Source organism: Gouania willdenowi, chromosome 7, assembly GCF_900634775.1.
Source record: "Gouania willdenowi chromosome 7, fGouWil2.1, whole genome shotgun sequence".
Taxonomy (NCBI): Eukaryota; Metazoa; Chordata; class Actinopteri; order Blenniiformes; family Gobiesocidae; genus Gouania; species Gouania willdenowi.
In genome coordinates this window covers 37,499,944-37,519,041 of record NC_041050.1, presented here as the reverse complement: position 1 = coordinate 37,519,041, position 19,098 = coordinate 37,499,944, and the positions used below count along the sequence as shown (strand labels likewise).

The following is a 19,098-nucleotide window of genomic DNA, read 5'->3' as shown; positions in this document are numbered from 1 at the left end:
CTCATTTAAATACTGGAAGAGGATCAGTTACAGAGCAGGAGACGTCTGCCCCCCTGTGTGCGCTGAGAACAACTTCACAACAGAGATCCTGGAGACACACAGGGTGACCGTGGCTCAGTGCTGGAGTAACCGAAGGGTTGGGGGTTCCAATCCCGCTCTAATCAAGTCATTGTCGTTGTGTCCTTGGGCAAGGCACTTTACCCATACTGCCTCGTATGAATGGGTATGAATTGTGTATGAATGTTGCCGGTGGTCAGAGATGGCAGCCGCGCCTCTGTCAGTATTCCCCAGGGCTACCACCGGTACCACCGGTATGACTGGTGTGAATGAATAATAGTTTCTGTACGCGCTTTGAGTTTCTTTGGAAAAAAGCGCTATATAAATCTAAGACATTATTATTATTATTACACACGGATATGACATTTATATTGGCTTCAGTCTGCACACTTTAGTCAATAAATATCACATTAAAAGAAATTAACAATCGAAACACTTAAAAGACTAGTTAGGTATTTTTTTCACATTTCAAAAGAATGATACATAAACATGGATTTCTCAGAAACTCCGGATATCAGCTTTAAATGACAGCTGAGGCATGTTTGATACGGTTGGTTATCCTTGGTTTTCCATAGTTTTCAAACCATTGTTAGATTGACTTTACATTTTGTTCTATATTTTCTCCTGTGTCCTGCAGGCTGTGCTCCTTCCCTCAGCACGTTACTCTCCAGCTGGAAGAGAGAAGTCGGGTCAGGAAGCTTCAGTTGCTGGCTCACCAGTACCTGATACCAGCCAAGGTTGAGTTCCACATTGGTGACACTCTTCCTGAGAGCAGTTCTTCAGGATTCCCCGGGCAGCTCCGCAGACTCGGGTCAGATGAAAAGTTTGAACTAAATTAGGATGTTGTCGTACACATAAGCATACATTGGGTTGTTCTTGTATCCTAAATAGTCACACTGTGCTACTACCACAGGTATGTGTCTCTGTCAGACAATGAGAAGACACATTTTAAAGCCCGAGAACTAAAGTCTGTCCATGTTGACGCTGTTGGGAAGTATCTAAGAATAACCTTTCACCACAACCATGGCAACCGCTACAATCACTACAATCAGGTACTGAATTACGTAAGAGCATGGACATACAGTATATCACAGTTTTACCAGCTTTAAGAGTTACTCTCTTTTTTTAAGGGAGCATAGGGCGGGATTTGTGAGAAAAATAAACATTAGTTTTAAGTCTTTTAACACTAATGGGTGATGAAGCGTTCAAAACCAAAAGCAGACTGTGTGATGCATTTTGTTTTGCGATTCTGGGCCACAATTTCCCGCATAGTTTTGCAGACGTGATGTCAAATGACGCTGATGTACGTTCTCGATGGCTTGGAGAGGCGTCCACTCTGTCAGAAATAAAGAAGAAGAAGAAGGCTTGGAGACTGAAAGAAGACAAGGACCAAACTACTGTCCTTGACTTCTGTAATAATTCCAGCAAGTCTGAATAAATTAAACCTTAATGTATCATTCAGAAAGAAGACAAAAATAACTTACTGAAATGATTAAGTGGAGCAATGATATCTGTCTTGATAATGTGTGTGCGTCAGTTGGTGTGTGTGTGATGTGAATGTATGTGAGTGAGTATGTGTGTGTGTGTGTGTGTGTGTATCTGCATGGGAGTCCACATGTGGGTTTGAGTTTGGCCTTGATGATCAGATGCAGCTTATCTGTGTGCATCGGTGAAAGAATGTGAGTCGGCCATGTAAACCCTGTGAAAGGCATAAAACAAGCATCCCATCTTGGGCGCTGTTACAGAGCTCTGTTTATCAGAGCTTTGGTATGAGACCTTCAGCAGAGACTGTGTTGCTGGCACTGTGAATACAGCACAATCTGTCTGTACTGCGGGGAATCTAATCTAACATGACTCAGCAAAGGAGCAATGTTTCTGTTCAAAAGTACAACGATATAATGCAGTCATTGTGTATAAATACATGACATATTGTACACATGAACACACATTTGATGATATCATGATTAATATAATAATTGCCACAACACTCTGAAGAAGAGTTGCAGTTGACAATCAAAACATGTCAGGAGATCTGAAAAAAAGTTGTCTGAATAAATGAAACTTTAACATATAATTTAAAAAGAAGACAGAAAGAAAGAACTTGCTGGAATTAGCACAGAATTTGCATAAGTGTGGAATCAAGTCAAGTAAACAATGAGTTTTTATGTGCCCTCACAATGAAGGAAAATTGTGTGTTTGTCTTTATTTCAATATCCTACCCACATTCTGAACATATCCTAAACAATGCTCATGTTTCTTTTTGATTCTGTTCCTCCTTAATAATCAATAATCAACTGGTGTTTACAATTTCAGGTTGCTTTGGTTGCCATCAACGTCCTGGGAGATTCCTTGGAAGGCAATGCGTTTAACACAATGGTAAGTGAGCATCTTTGTTACCGTCCACAGCAGCAGCAGCAGGTGGTGGTGTTGTGCTGTGGTTCTGTCACATGTGGACTATATTCATCATCTTCATTCATCCACTCGCACTCACTCTGAACCCATGTGACTGTTTGAACTTTTGTTTTTTTCAAATGGGATGTAGATACGGAATTAATTACTGTGTTAACTTCATATATAATGTTAAATTCCTGTCAGTAAAACTCATTCTTTGCTTAGTTAATATTTTATTTTGAAAAAAAAAGGAAATATACATTTTCCACCAATATATTAGTTTTACATGTGATTCCTATGAAGTGCTCGACTGTGTAAACTACATTACAATACATGTGCATTTCTGCATATCTCAAGTGTCTGATGTGTTATCTTGTGTATTAATGTGACAGTGGGAGTCCACGAGTTTGTTTAATAGGACTTTTAGTGAGTCAGTGTAATCAGATAGCACTGTGGATGGATCAGTGAGAGCCCCTTAAAACGCACAGAAGAAACGCACAGATTCCACCAAACAGACGACACATTGTTGGGCTGCTATAATCCAACTCCTCCACGCAGCAGGTTGTGCTGGAACTTGTTCCTCTTTACCTGTTATATGACTGGAAGCTGTTGCTATGAAATAACTTTTATGCTTTTTGAAAAATGCCATTTATTTGAGTTTTATCTTGAGTACGATAATATTCCAAACTTTGTTCCACTTTTAAAAAAAGTGTAAAATAATAAAATACTACCTTCACTTACATTATAAGTTTCCATTACATACAGGGTTCCCACCAGGAATTTTTCACAGCGTAAGGGGATCGCTCGGTGTGCGAGTTTCAAAATTTAAAACCCTCTCAAATACTATTTTCTGCATTTTGAGGGCCAAATTTTGTGAAGTAAAGCTAAAGATTTATTAATTTTATATGTTTCTATTGTTTTATTTAGTTGATTGTTTTTGTTTAGATTATGAAGCACACTGTTTATATTGAACGATGATTATGGGTTAAGTCCATAGTAGTGCATAGTAGTTTCCAGTAAAATCTTACATTTCCCACAGTTTTTTTCTTTGTTTCTCAGTTTATTGGTTATGCAGATTAAAAAAGGGAGTTAAAACAACCCATGCATGCCTGATCCAAGGGCCACATTATCAACATTTTTGTCAGCATTAGAATATTGATTGATCCGAGTATTCATTTTTTTTGTGCGTGGTTTTGTCAGAATTTAGTGATTTTGTTTTTATTTTTTGTGCTCTTGTTTTAATTTTTGTGTCTTTTTCTATCATTTTCTGCATTTATGTTGTCAATTTGTGTGTTTTTGTGGTTCATTTTAGTAATTTTGTTGCTTGTATTTTCCTGTCATTTTGGGTAATTTTGTTGACAGTTTGTGTGTGTGCTATTCTGTAATGTGTTGTTTTTTGTGTTTTCAAAGTCATTTTGTTTGTTTAAGTGGTTGTTGTGTCTGTCTCTGTTGTCATTTTGTGTTGTATGAGTCATTGTTAATGCTTGTCAATGTGGATTTGTTGGTTTTTTTCTTACAAATGTTATATTTTGATAGCGCTTCAAGATGATTTTTGTTGTAATTTGTGCTATATAAATAACATTGAATTGAAATGAATTTTGTGTATTTTAGGATTTTTTTGTGCTTGTGTACTTTGTGCAATTTGCTGTCGATTTGTGGGTTTTGGGAGTTATTTTGTGTACTAAGTTGCACTTTATTTTCCTTCCAACTTCTTGAAATAACATTTTTGGGGATTTGTGGGATTTGTGTTGGGGGCCGCACAAAATTAGATCAAGGGCCACATGTGGCCCCATGCCACCAGTTGCCTATGTCTGGCGTCGGGGATCAAAATCACGGCGTCGGGGGACCTCTACGCTCTAACAGCACTGTAGAGAACCCTGACTTACCTTTTTTTTTTTTTTCCTATTCTTATTTCTTTATATGTAAGATTTGAACTGTCATACGCTGTCCATAAAATCTTTTACGGAATCTATAACATTTTAAAACTCGACCAGAAACACATTTTAATTGCAAGTCTTTAAACAGAGCTAAATCTGCGTGACCACATAATCACATTTTTAAAACTGTGCCAGTGTGTCGTCTAAAAGTTCTTCTCTTCCACTACCAATGGCAGTGTGCCTCGAAAACACTGTCAAAGGTACATTTATGGCATTTTCACAGATTGAAAGTTGAGCTGTGTCTTTATGTCACTCTGTAAACATCCTGTTCCTCGTGTAGAGAGACATAATTACAGTATAAAGGTGGACCATTGCTCCCACTCATTACAGGCCATCAGTAGGTAGTCCTCTAATTTCATTATTGTGAATACACTTAAAGCAAGTAGGAATGATGTCATCAACAAGCTTCACATTGTGGCCAAACACTAATTAGCTTTCTAGCTAATTATTTGTATTGGTATGAGTCAGGGTTGGGATCAGTTAAATTTTTCAGTTACAATTATGTTTTCAACTACCCATATTCAATTACAATTAATCGCAATTACTGAGCCTGAAATAAAGACCCTAATTAAAGTGAACCTTCTTCTTGTGTTAGCTTTCTGTTAGCATCTCTTGTGATAACAGGTCCAAAATCTATTGGTTACATTGTTAGGCTTCCTAATCAATGAAAATATTGGTTTTAATATTTTTGGTGTGGGCTTCTGAGCCTTTTTTGTGTCAGTATAAACCTCAATTTATTTATTTTCAAATGGTAAAATGTGGGAAAGCTTGATATGAAACATATTTTAATAATTGTTAACTATGTATGTGTAGAACTGTAACATGGATCCCCAGTTTTGCGTTAAATTATAATTGACAATTTTTATAGGATTTTCATGACAATTACTATTTAATTACATCAGCAACAGAAAATTATAATTATGCCATAAGTGTAATTATCAATTACGCAATTACAATTATAATTGACCCCCAAACCTGGTCTGCATCCATGACTGTGGAGGGCTTGGATATGTTTTGAGTTTGTGTTTTTGAGCAAATCTGTTATTCTGGGCTCACGTCTACAGCATGATACGGATGATGAGATGTATATTGAACTATAGGAAGTGGGGTCCGCTTTAAAGCTGATGGGACTAGATGACAGTGATCAACTCTTCGTTAGTGAAGTAATCCAAGAGTAAATATGCACGTGTTGATAATGTGTCCATCTGTTTACCCCCAGCCAAGCCGAGAGCAGCTGATCGAACACTACCTCAAAAGTACCCAGCTGGAGGCCGCTTTGGAGACGACCTTCATGGGGTGAGACTGGGCCAATGAACCCTGGATCCGTTGTCTTGTGACAATAACAGAGCCATTTAGTCTGGATGTTAACCAATAAGCCCTTTTATAAGGTCACATGTGTTTGACACCAATGCAGGTGGCAGCCTGAGCAAATTAAAAACACATTTGGAAATATATATTTTTTTAGATGCATCAACCCCCCATCAGACGGTTCACCTCAGTCTCACTCGTTTGGGGGTGGGGTCAGGGGGGACAGTCAGTTTGTTCTCAGAAATTGTGCAATTTCTTTGTTACAGCTAATGGCTTTTATTTTTTCAACCCGATCTGAGGAATTAACTGTACTTTCCATATGTGATCTGTTTGTTTCATTCAGCAAATGCGAGTCCATCTCCCCTTTGGACGATCTTGCCTTCGATATGTATCAGGATCCTGAACTTGCTCACATTATTCGTCAACTGGACCAAAAAAAGCAGGACATGATGCATCAGGAGGAACATGAACAGGTTAAAAATCTGAAGCAGGCCATCGTCGACCTACAGAAGGTAGTCAGACAGACTCAAGATATCACCTTTACACCAGCTTCTCTTTAAAGGGTAGCTGTAGTGGAAATGTATATAACAAAAAATGTTTTTAATGTATTACCAATAAACAAAATATGTGCACCTTTAAAAAAAAAAAAAATACACATTCAAATGTTTTTTTAGAACAATTTTATACCTTGGGTCATAAACTATGCAGTGCTCAGTTGGTCTACACTGTAGACTCTATAGTTTCTGAACAATGACGTGTGTAAAGCCAATAGTTGCTATAACAACAAGAGGAAAACCACAGACAAACATTTTTTTTGCATCTTGTTAGAATAGAGTGAAGTTACTCTAATTGTTCAAACCTGAGAAGCTTCAGAAAGACAGAGTATGTAGTTTATTTTATCCAGTACTTACGTTGTTATCTGGTCCATTTTCTCCTTGGCCTGGAACATTGCTGGCAATGTTTCTTCTTTTGTGATGATAAGTAAGACATTTGTGATTGTCAGAATCAAAACATTAGCTCATCAAGAAATGAAGACATATACACATTATTTGGGTCAGGCAGAAATTCCACAGTTTATATCTAACATTAGTCTTTAATTAGAAGGTTTTTAATATTTAGAAATCCAACGATCAGTTAATACAGTTAATTAAAGATGACATTATTGCTGATTTAAGGCAATACAAATGACATACAAGGTTATTGATTGATTTATTATCTATCATTTAGCGTCTATTGTTTTCTGCTCATTTGATTTATTTGGTATATGTTTATAAGTTGTTTAATGTGTATTAAGTTTCGTATTTAAAGGAGAGAAGGCAGACTTTTTATTAGTACATTTTCTAGATTTTTGGAGCTTGGTCTTTTAGTGATAATCTGACTGTCCCAGTTATATCTGATTGTCTCATAAGATTAAAATTAAGATTAAATCAGATGTTATGAATCTGTTTGTTCCATAAAATAGGCCTAGAAAAAAGTTAGCCTGAGAATATATTTAATTATGCGTAAAAAAGGGATATTGGATATAGGGATATTTAGTATAAGGATATATAATTATAGTATGTCAAAAAAGAAAGCATGAATAGTAATTCATATCATCCAGAGCATAATTTGTGCTGGATCCTGTCGGAACAAGTTCTGACACCGCCCAGATTTTGACCGTGTTTTGATTAAATTTTAAAGGTATTATATTTGGACAGCTGTGTGTTTATTGAGTTGAAATCATTGGAAAATTTATTGTACACAGAAAATTGAATGTAAAAACTGAGCATCTGCAGAGCCGGCAGCAGCGCTGGGAGGGCTGCTGCACTCAGAGGGCTGATCACTTCTTCTCTGGCCATACGTTTACAGCACTTATCTTAGACGGCGCCGCTTTTAGGGTTTAAATGATCAACTTACAAAGTCACTAAAGGATGAGTTCACTCAGAATGTAGGCTTATTCAAGGAGTAAACTGCTTTCATTTGAGGAAGTGTACAGCCCTCCCACTGCAGCCTTCTCACTGTAGCGGGAGGAAGGGGCTGCTGCCTCCGCTCTACAGACAGTGATGGCCAGGGAAGTTGTTTCTTGAAGTCGCTTGAAAAGTTCCAATTTTTCAACTTTGAGCGCGACCACAGGTTCCTGGGATCCACAATCTCTGAAGTGGACCTCCGACATAGACGCTATCAGAAAAAAGGCACAGCAGAGAATGTACTTTCTGCGTCAGCTGAGGAAGTTCAACCTGCCCCAGGAGCTGCTGATCATGTTCTACACCTCCATCATTCAGTCTGTTCTGTGCACCTCCATCACTGTCTGGTTTGGATCTGCAACCAAACTAGACAGACACAGACTACAACAGTTAATCAGGACTGCAGAAAAGATCATCGGTGTGGTGTCGAACTGCTCCCCATCCAAGACTTATACCTATCCAGGGTCAGGAAACAGGCAGGTAACATCACTGCTGACCCCTCACACCCTGGACACAATCTGTTCAAACTTCTCCCCTCCGACAGATCACTGTACGCCAAAACAACCCATCAAAGGAATAGTTTCTTTCACCAGGCTGTCACTCTGATGAACACTAAACAGTCAGAGGGTCACACCTGTTGCTGTGTAATAACTCTGTAACTAAACATGTACAGTAAGAACCCTGGAACTAAATGTGTAACAACCCTGGAACTAAACTGTCACTGTGAATGTACATATACGTATACTATTTAATTTAAATGTTCACTTTCACTCTTCATTGCAAATACTGAAATAAAATTAACTCATGTTTAGTTCATCATCCCAGTACTCACTACTGCACGTTATCTATTATTATTATCTTGTTATATTATCCTATTTAGTTTTGCACATATTAGTCTTTAACTGCTGTTTATATTTTCTAGTTGATATTATTTAATGTTTACATTGTTAGAGAGAGCACAGTTCACCAAGTCAAATTCCTTGTGTGTATAACATACATGGCCATTAAAGTTGATTCTGATTCTGACCGAGTCGCTCAAATCATGCAAGTCGCATCGTTTGAGGTCGCTTGACGTACTGTCTTTATGTTGATGTTGAATGTAATCTCGTCGCTTCAGTGATGTTCGGTGTGAACGCACCTTTATGGATGTAAAAGTTTGTAAATATTTAGTATTTGTGGGTTTTTGTATTCTGAAAGTGATTTTGCGCTGTCGTTGGTGCTGAAACATTGCAGATTTGACAGCTGTCACTCAAGATTGAGAGACTGATGCGCTCCGTAAAGTGCCATCGTCCATGCTTCTTAAAGGCGGATTCATCATTCTTTTATGAAATGTTTAGGTTAATTGGTTGTTTGTGTTCACATGATATTATTGGCTGATTTAGTTAGCACAAGGCACTTTAAAAAAAATGTATTCCGTGACATTTTTGTCTCTCCCTTACTGCTAGAACAACAGGCAGCCTGTGTTCCGGGACCTGATGATATAAAAATTTAGCACTGATATCATCAGTCTCTAAGCCGAATAACGACTCTAATCAGACTTATCCAGACGCTGGCTTCATAATATCGGTAAGGGATACACACTTAAAACTTTTCTGTTCGGACGAAATTTGGTGATATGCGCGAACTGCTTCAAGCTGAGCTGCTATGAGAAGGATCTGGGAAATGCTTAGTAGGTGTTCGAGTAACTAATTTTTTTGTGATTTTATCAATTTCAGCTCATGCGGCTCGAATAAAAACAAACTTTTTTTGGTTTATTATGCAATCTTCCAGTTTGCAGCTGAAATATGACTTTTTGTTTTCAAAACGTGATCTGAAAGATGACATTTTGTTACAGTTGTCATAGTGCCTTGTGGTTTGTAACAGTAGTTGTCACGCATTGTTCAGATTCCTGTTACTGACCTTCTTTGTTTACAGCGTTCCCATGCAAACCATAAATTGTTAATGAGCCCAACAGCTGCAGTGAGAGTACTTGTGTTGTGGCTCTCCAGCTTTCCCATCCACACATACCCTACTGTAACCAGATAACACAGACACTAACACCTTGTTGGCTTGGTGTACCAGCATTCTAGGCAAGGCAGTCATGCTGAAAATCCCTCAGGACGTCAAAGGATGCTGCACGACGCCACCTGATCCCTGAAAATTCAGATCAGCTAACCAGCTGTTAAACAATTTCTCTACACTCCCTCGTTTTTAAAAAACAGTCATCTTCCATTTAGATCCACAAAATTATGTAAAAAGAAGGTGCTTCATTTTATTTTTTCACTACTTTGTAATTTATTTCTCGAAAGGTGGTAAATTGTATAACCCAGTAATTCTCAAACTTTTTGGGTATTTCCCACTTTGGACAAAGGTGAACTTTCAAGCCCCACCTGCGCCCATTGCATCTTTAGGTACTCGAGCATGAAAAAAAGCTATGGAAGATGTATTGTTTTACTCAACTTTACTCTTTAGTTCCACGTTACATTTTGTTCCCGCTCCATATCTAATGCAGTCTTATAGTTTAATGCTCTTTTAATTTCTGCTATATCATTCGGCTTCTTATTATTACTTTCTTTGTATGTTGGGATTTTGTTTAGTGTTATTGATCTTTATTGTCAATGAATAAAGGACTTTTAGGATATTGGCATAAAATTAAAAATGTCCTTTTTGTTGCGCACACTCTTTGAGAAGCACTGGTATAACCACACATGGACGACATTTTGCGATTGTGAAATGCAGTATTTGCCCGAGAGTACAGTAGGCTGGTTGAAAATAAACTGGTGCTTTTGTCAGTTTTTTTATAGTTATTGTTATGTGCCCCTCACACACGCTTTTTCCTCCTGCCGCAATCCCTAAAATGAAATGTAGCTACTAACTACTCAATACACACTATACCGCTCTATTCACAATTCTCTCAATCCAACCTACTCGCTACAGAACGAGGCGAGGTGTTTATAGAATGTTTATGTTGCTTTTGCATCGATGGGATACATGTGTGTTAATGCAATTAGATTCTAAGAAGCTTTCTGCCGTCAATAGTAGTGAAGACTTTTTCTTTCCGTCATATAGACAAGATTAGTGGATATTTGACGTTAAACTGACGGATTACAAGAACATGATGACTTTAATATATGTCGGTTCCTGTTTTGTCGGATGCTGAAGATTAAGTGTGTGCCCACGGTCTTTCTCTTATGCCTGGCCCCAATAGGTGGGGGAACGTCTAGCCCGATATGAGGTTGAGAAGAAATGTGCAATCGAAAAGGAAGACTACAATTTGGCCAAGCAGAAGAAAGAGCAGATGGAGGAATATAGGAAGAGTGTTTATCACCAGCTGGAGGTCTACAACCTGCTGGACGTTACAATGGTCAGTCACTAGTCTGGTGATTGTGGTTCATGGTATCGATTCATATGAAAAACGGGAGATCAGAGGAAAACTACTGTATTACATTCCAAACTAATTAGATATTTGTCTTTCTGCCATGTCCCTAGATGAGAAAGGCAGCGGATTCATTTCCAGCAGAATATCAACACTCTGTCCTTCCGTCTCCGAGCCATCATTCAGTTCCCACCGTACCTCTTGGATTCACAGTCACTTTAAAAAAGGGGCTAAAAAGTCACATTAATCAAAAACAATTTCCCGTCAGTGAAACGACACCCAAGGACCTTCACACACCCTCTGTTCCTGCTGTTGTACCAAAGACTGATGTGAGTTTTTCTTCGTATATCTACTGTAATATATCAAAATTCCTTGTGTATATTTCAGGGTTCTCGCCAGTGCTGTTGAGCATAGGGGCCCCCTACGTGAGACGTTTTCTCTTGTTTTTTCCTTTTTTAATCTGTACCGTCGTAATAATTACTCTTTTTAATCTGCATAGTCGAGAAACACATAACAGTCCCGCAATTACTGTGGGTCTCTCACATAATACTCGTGTTGTGCTCAAGACCACATTATCCAAGACCAAGACTTGCCCGAGACAAGAATGCACCGAGACCAAGACAAGACCAAGACTTTTGGGAGTCAAGACCAAGTTAGTTAGTCGCTCTTTAGTATTAGTTTCTTTAAAATACATTTGACAGAGAGAAAAAAAAAGTTAAAGCATGAATCGAAGATATTTATCATTTTATCAAGTTCTTCTCCTCATTATCACAGTAGTTGAAGAGTAAGTTGAAGAATAGCAGAAATCAGTGCTGGTTTTCACCGGTCTTGACAAAAAAAATCCCGAGTTCGGGCAGTCCGAGATAAGTCAGAGTAAAGATGCTTTCAAGTCAGAGACAAAACCAACACTACATAATACCTCATTTAAATTTGATAAGTGTGCGTCTTCAAATCAGTATTCTGAATAAAATGTTATTTCTTGTCGAGCCAGTGTCTGAGTATTTATTAGTGGAAGACCTATTTCAAGCATGAGTAACTCTCTAACTACATTCATCATGACCCTTCACCAATTCAACAAATAACTTTTGGTTTTAAAGTAGGGCAGTAACACATGTTCCCCCTATGCTGTGATAAATTCCTGGCGAGAACCCTGCTATATCTAAACTTGACTCTGCAATAAGTTGAAGAGACTTCATCCAGTGCTGTTGCTATGTCTCTAACTTATCCTGTAACTCTCTCTACTAAAGTCATTCAGGTACATGTTCCATCGCTACTTCCTCTGGGCCCATAGTGCACAGGGAGATCATGACCACCAGGTGCTCTAGTGCTTTACCCACCACTTAGTGAGAGCGACCCCACTGCAGGTTTAGGTTTCACTATTTAATTAAAAGCGTGTAACAGTTCACTGACTCCAGTGGCTGCCAACCTGGCTCCTTAGTAGTGCTTTGAGCCCAGGACATGGCAGCGGGGTGCCAGTTGGCCACAACAAGTGCTCACGAGCTGGGGTTTGTTGTGGATTGACTTTATTTTGAAAAATAGAAATAGGGATGTAGAATTAAAGTGATCTTCTGTTAGCTAAAATGTTAAAATGCTCATTATGTTTCTTTTTCTGGTCAGGAATTAAGATTGTGGTCTATGTTTAGGTTCCAATGTTTTTTTCCGCATCTTGTGGCAGAGAATGACTAGTGTGGCCTATGATGAGAAGCCACTGCCAACTCTGCAGAAGAAAGATCGGATTTTAGAAAGCGCCCACAGCCCAGCAGAGGAAAATGGTCCCAAAATGGATGTCCAAACAGCTCTACACAGTCCAGGGATAAGCAGACAGCCAGAGCCTCTTACAGAGGAAGCTCAGAGAGAGGCTGGACTCCCCATAGAAGTTTATGGGGAAAGATTGGTGAGAAAAAAGAGACTGAACACAGTTTATTACATATTTTTTCTCCTGTTGTCGTTCATCCGTTCAACTTATATACACACATACCCTGTACAGCAGCAGTTCCCAACAGTTTTTATTGTGTGTGCACCCTCCGCCAAGGACGTTATGCCAGCGTTGCATTATTTTATTTGTTTGTCTGTCTGTGAGCAGTTTTATATGAAGGTAGATATGTTGCAAAATGGGAGATATGGTAGAATGTGATGTGAGCTTGTGTATAAAAAAATCCACACACGTGAAATTAATTTTATGTCACAAATGATGGGGAAAAAATGTGAACCTGTAGAGTAAAACTTTAACCCAAAGAAAATATTCACGTGTGATTTGAATGGGAAAATATTTACATCACAAATGTGTAGACTGATATTTACACACATAAAATGAGAGCTGCAAACTTGTAATCCAACATTTACCATTACATGGTTTTGTTATTGCTTGTGACAATTATCATTTACAGACACACCTCTGTGGTTATAACTTAGTGCTTCGAGATGACTATTGTTGTGATTTGCGCTATATAATAGAAAGTTAAATTTAACTTCTCCAATCTGCCGCTACAGACGCTTTAAATACTTTTCTCTCGTGAGTTTTGCAAAACAGATTTGTACCTGTAGAAATGTTCCCATCATTTGGGACATGAAATTAATTTCACGAGTGTGGATTTTTTTATACAAGTAAACATTTTTACATACACGTTCACATGTTTTTCCTTCAATTTCTCAAATCACATTCTACTAGTTCTCTACCTTCACAGTTTTGACTCAAAAACTAATGGACGGAATTTTCAGAAAATATCCAAAATGGGAACAAGTAATTACATTTTGGGGATGATCCGGATCAGTTTACTGATTCTAGATCAGTTTGAATAACTGATAAATCCCTACGTTCAGCTCTTTGAGCTGGTTCTAAAACACCTCCTGCTGGTGAGTTGGAGCATTACATGCTCTAGTCGTAAGTTTGGTGTCACGTTCTGTTTTGATCATACAACAGTACCACAGTCATTTACTAGAATTGTCTTACAAGCCTTTAGAGTTTGAGTAATTTTGGCTTTTGGCGGAGGTCTGTTTTATGGTTGTAAATGAGCTGTGTTTATGCTTTAGACGAGGGCTTCTCAACTGGTCTCACCCTGGGACCCACATTTTGCCTCGTCATTAAATCACGACCCACTTTTTTTTGTTTTTGAATTCAAATTTTTCTAATTCAACCAACCAACCCAATTTATTTTTTCAAAAATAGCTGTTGAAAACACACACACAGTATATAATGCTTTTTTTAACCTTGTTTTGAAAACTTGTCCTCTTAATTTTGATTTATTTTTGATTTATTTAAATATTGTCATGTTATGTGGATGTTAGTTTATACAAATGACTAAAGGGGAAATTCCTTCATTTGAGGTTGTAATCATGTAAAATGCATCGTCCAGTGAAAGAACCACCAATAAAATTTCTAAGTGACCGACACAGCATAATTTGGCAACATGTTTTTTTTTTGTTTTGCCTTTTGCAGGTTGCCATGTTTTATTCCAGAACCTGGGGCTTGAGAGAGAATGCACTGATGGAGGTGTGTAAGAGGCTTTTGGAGGCTTCACCCACTGCTACCAAGGAGGAGCTCAGAAACATGATCAGAGCTGCTGTCTTTCTGGTTAAGAAAAGCTTGCAGGATAAAGTCACAGCTGTGAGTCATTTCCTTAAATATCAACAGCACACAATGGGAATTTTACTGTAATTTAACAACAAGGTTGTAGAAATCAATTGGTCAATAATTTTCCACTTTCCGTCATGTTTCAAGAATTGACTGCAATGAAGACAAATAACCAAAACTGGATTCATTTGTCTCTTTCTTGTAGAAATATGTTAAACTCTGGATTCTTGGAAAATCACATCTATTTTCTGTGTAAATGAATAACATAAAACCCAAAATATTTTTTCAGAAATTATGTTGATCATAGTTTGGGGAATTTGTGAACTGTTTTTTTTTTTTTTTTTTTTTTTTTTTTTAGATCTTATTGTCTATGCAGGGCGATTATAAAGTTTTTGTTTGAAGGCATTCTGACTACTTTTACACAGTTGTTGTCAAAGTTTCCTGTAGATCACGTGTCAACCTCAAGGCCTGGGGGCCAAAACCGGCCCTTTGAAGCATCCAATCTGGCCTGTGGCCGAAAGTAAAACAAAGTCAGAGAAACCATGAATCATTGTGTAAATTACCAACTAAATATCTCATTTAAATACACACATTCAATAAAACGTCACAATATTTGCAGGGCTCACATTTTCCCCATGTTTATATCAAGTGATGGCAGTCATTTTTAATCTAAAATTTTTCAAAGAACGTTCAATTATTCCAAAATCCTGCAATTTTATTTAAATTATTCCACAAAAACCACAATAAAATTGGCCACAAAAGGAAATAAAGTGAAGATCCTGCTGGGACTGATATCTGTCACTTATTGCTTTGATATTATCGGTGCCTTACATATTTGATCATTTATTTATACGTGAAAGTGCAAACTACAGCACAATAATGATTTTGGTAAATTACTCAGTTTCTTGTGGCCCTCTATAATATGTAAGTTAATCCGTATTTGGCCCTTGAACTAAAATGACTGACACCCCTGCTGTAGATCATGTTTGCCACAACAAATTATCATATTTAAAAAATATGCACAAAATATTTCCTTGGCAAGATTTACCACTAATATTTATCTATCCTATTTCCTTTCCCAACCACTTTGATCATAAGCTTATAGAAGCCTCTCAGTGACAGCGGACCACTGTTAACTTTAGCATTATTTGTATTTTTTACTGCTAAAATGAGACAAAAATAAGTACTTTACACTTTTGGGCTCATCTATCCTTAAAGAAACTTATTTAAGGTCATTTTTATACTACATTCCTTCAGGTTTTCCATGCTTCTCTGAAGCTTCTGCAGCTGATTCTGAGTCGGCTAATACCTGGTCTGGGTCGGGCCGAGGTGACCCACTGTTTGGAGCAGACGTGTCCCAACCTGCTGGCCAGGACAGGCAGCAGCTCTAGTCGCCTACGGGCTACAGTCACAGCCTTCATACAGGTACTGCTGCAGCACTGGCATGTTTATTAAACATCACTTGTGTTGTGTCAATGCAGGTGTGGCTTCCTTACGTCAGCATACAGTACTTGTTCATGTTCGAATGCATTGCTTTATAGAGAAGAATATTTTTTCTTTTTACTTGACTTGAACATCTTCGTTCACTTCCAAAAACAGGATGTCATTTTTAAACCAATGTTTCTTTTCTATTTTGTTATTTGCTGCATGTGTAACCACAGTATATGACAGATGACAGTTAATGTTACAGTGTCTTGTAGCTCTAATACTCAAGTTTTCACACGTGTAAACTTGACTGAAATGAGATGATAGATATTTGTTTTTAGTGTATTTTACAGCTGTTTAGGATGCATTAGCATAAGAGATGCTAACAGAAAGCTAACACAAGAGGAATGTTAACTTTTATTAGGTTATTTAAAGCTCAGTAATTGTGATTAATTAGGGCCCGAGCAATAACGGTGCGTAGGACCCTATTGTAATGCATCTCGTTTTTATTATTATTATTCTTACAAAAAAGTGAATGCATTATTCATGGCCTGAACACGTTTAAAAACTCATGAAAATTTGAACGCATATTAGGACTTATTATTTTATATTTTTGGGGAATTGCACATGTGAATGGCAAAATGACTCAGTAGGGGGGCTAATACAATTAGTTTCACATATAGCTATGAAATTCTGTAGAATTCTGACATTTTCACTGTAGATGTAGGACTGATGACATAATCACAGTGGAGGTAGGACTGTAATGGATTTTGTAAAGCATATACTGTATATATATATATGCTCATGGAGTTTGTAATGTATAGTATGGATTGTGCCATTTGAAACACAGACTAAATGTGTGTGTGAGTTGTTAAGAGATGCACTGAAGCAGCCCCTGAAAGCCTCTTTGTTTGTGAAGAATAAATGACCTTCCCTCTACTTTCTGTATGTGTGTGACCCCATGTTTCCAACATGCATTCCGCTCACCTGATGATGAGACTAAAATGGCAACAACAACAAAGACTCTTCTCAGGGGACTCACTGTAACGCTGTCAGGACTTGTCTTTACCAGATGTGTGCGTTAAAAGATAAATTACTGTTTGTCACCAGCCTGGAGCTTATATGTGATTTGATTTAAAGGTGTAAGTTTAAAAAACAGATTAAATTCACTCAGCACTATAACTCATTGATTGTTTCTCGTGTCTTTTTCCATCAGGAAATTGCCATTTTGAAGGATGTCCGAGCCCTGCAGATAATTCCCTCTGAGCTGGTGAAGCCCTTCAAACCCAACTTTCCCTCTCGTTCTGCTCAGTGTCGGGTTGAGCTGCTGGAAAAGCTACTCCCTGAACTGGGCATTGGGAACCTTGGCTTTACTCTGGATAACGTCATGACGGTAGGGCTGGGCGATCTAGAACAAAGTTCATATTTCACTATTTTCTCTCAAAATGGTGATATACGATATAAATCTCAATATTTTTTGCTGAATTAAGTCTTAACAGAAAGACAGTTCGGGGTTAAATTTGCTGATCCAAAATGCCACACAGGCACATTTATTAACAAACAGCTGCACAATATTTGTTTTTGTTTATTCATTTCATTCAAGACATTAAAACTAATTTCTTTCTCCTCCACAATGAAAAAACTGAATGAATGAAAAGGAGCAGAAAGAAGTCAAACTTATAACATCTGCCCCCTCCGTAAAAAATCAATTACATTAAACAAAGGCAAACTGAAATGCAGTCATTGTCACATATGTGCTGCTTTTGGGTTTTTCTCCAATAGGGGACAGCACATGTGAGTGAGTTCTGTAGTGTGGCTTGTTTAGAGGAAGGTCTGGATTAGGACACACTCAGAAATCCATCTAACTGAGCTTAGCGAAAGCAGCGACTCCTAAAATGAGTATTTTAATACAAAATAAGCTATAAAATAAATACATATAGGCGATATTGTAACTTTCTATATCGTCAAAATGGAAAACTTGATGTATCTTGAACCTTGATATATTGCTCAAGCCAAAATGATGATACATTACAATTTATGACAAAATAGATATGTTAGTTTCACCTAAGTGTGGTTTATGTGGCAGCCAAAGAGAGAAAGACACAAAACCCAAAACAAACCTTTCTGATAATACAATTGGATCTAACCTTCTACTTTAATTCTCAACCAAGAAAACATTTTTACGGGGACATTTGTTGCCCTTACACTTAGACACACCCCATGAGCTTTTATTTGGTAATAAAATCGAAAGAATCTTAAGCATCTCTTTTCACTGAATAGCGTCATCCAAAGCAAAAAGCCCCCCAGCTATGTTAAAAGTCTTCTATAGTAAAGCCATAATCAAACTGCTTTGTTTGGTAGAGTTTCAGCTTTAGTGTCATGCTTTTTCCAATCTGGAAACAGTAGCTTTTTGCAGCCTTTATATAAACATAATGGAACATGTGCGGTTTAGTATACACATGCAGTGTAATATCTAAATTGTTAATTCCAAAAGAGTGACACCCATCCTCCCGAATAATCTGAATGAGATTTTTATTGGAATTGACTGAGACTAAGTGCAATCACTCACTGGTTTTCTGTGGCCAGTCATTTCGTCTTAAAGGTATCCGCCACTGTTTTACAAATTTTGTTTTTAAAATCTTTGAATTAGTACATCTATGCCTAACAAAACACTTTATTTTGCACCATATTCTTTTTATTACCTTTAAACAATGGGACTACTTTACCGTTTTAAAACCTGTATTCCGCCGTCTTGAAATCTCTCTCTGGTTTACCGAAAGAGAATAAGTTGTGACCTGAAAAATAATCTACAGTATGATCACAGGGGTGACAGTTGTAATTCTGCAGTTTGGTAGTAGACAATGAAGCAGAGAAGAAGAGCTCAGTGCACTGACATGCTCTGGTGGCTGAAGTTAGCGAGTGAATCACGGACTGTTGAAGGACTCCAACCCAAAAGGACTTCTATCCTCAGGGTTCGTGCGCCTTCAACAGTCCGTGATTTTATCACTAACTTCAGCCATCAGAGCTTGTCAGCGCACTGTTAACTCACTGATTGCCATTGACGTACATATACGTCAATTATGTTTTTCATGTAGATATAGTATATTTTCT

At 37.7% G+C, this 19,098-nt stretch overlaps 1 protein-coding gene across 2 annotated transcripts in view; it reads left to right on the top strand.

The window, feature by feature from the left end:
• Positions 1-19,098, top strand: part of cep104 (centrosomal protein 104) — a 40,041-nt gene that overhangs the window by 1,776 nt on the left and 19,167 nt on the right. For both annotated transcript variants that reach the window (XM_028453216.1, XM_028453214.1), the window contains exons 3-13: positions 695-868; positions 971-1,109; positions 2,371-2,433; positions 5,605-5,681; positions 6,037-6,205; positions 10,824-10,979; positions 11,105-11,320; positions 12,667-12,885; positions 14,428-14,595; positions 15,820-15,987; positions 17,204-17,380. In XM_028453216.1, the coding sequence (XP_028309017.1) occupies positions 695-868; positions 971-1,109; positions 2,371-2,433; positions 5,605-5,681; positions 6,037-6,205; positions 10,824-10,979; positions 11,105-11,320; positions 12,667-12,885; positions 14,428-14,595; positions 15,820-15,987; positions 17,204-17,380 (1,726 nt within the window). The remainder of the gene's footprint in view (positions 1-694; positions 869-970; positions 1,110-2,370; positions 2,434-5,604; positions 5,682-6,036; positions 6,206-10,823; positions 10,980-11,104; positions 11,321-12,666; positions 12,886-14,427; positions 14,596-15,819; positions 15,988-17,203; positions 17,381-19,098) is intronic.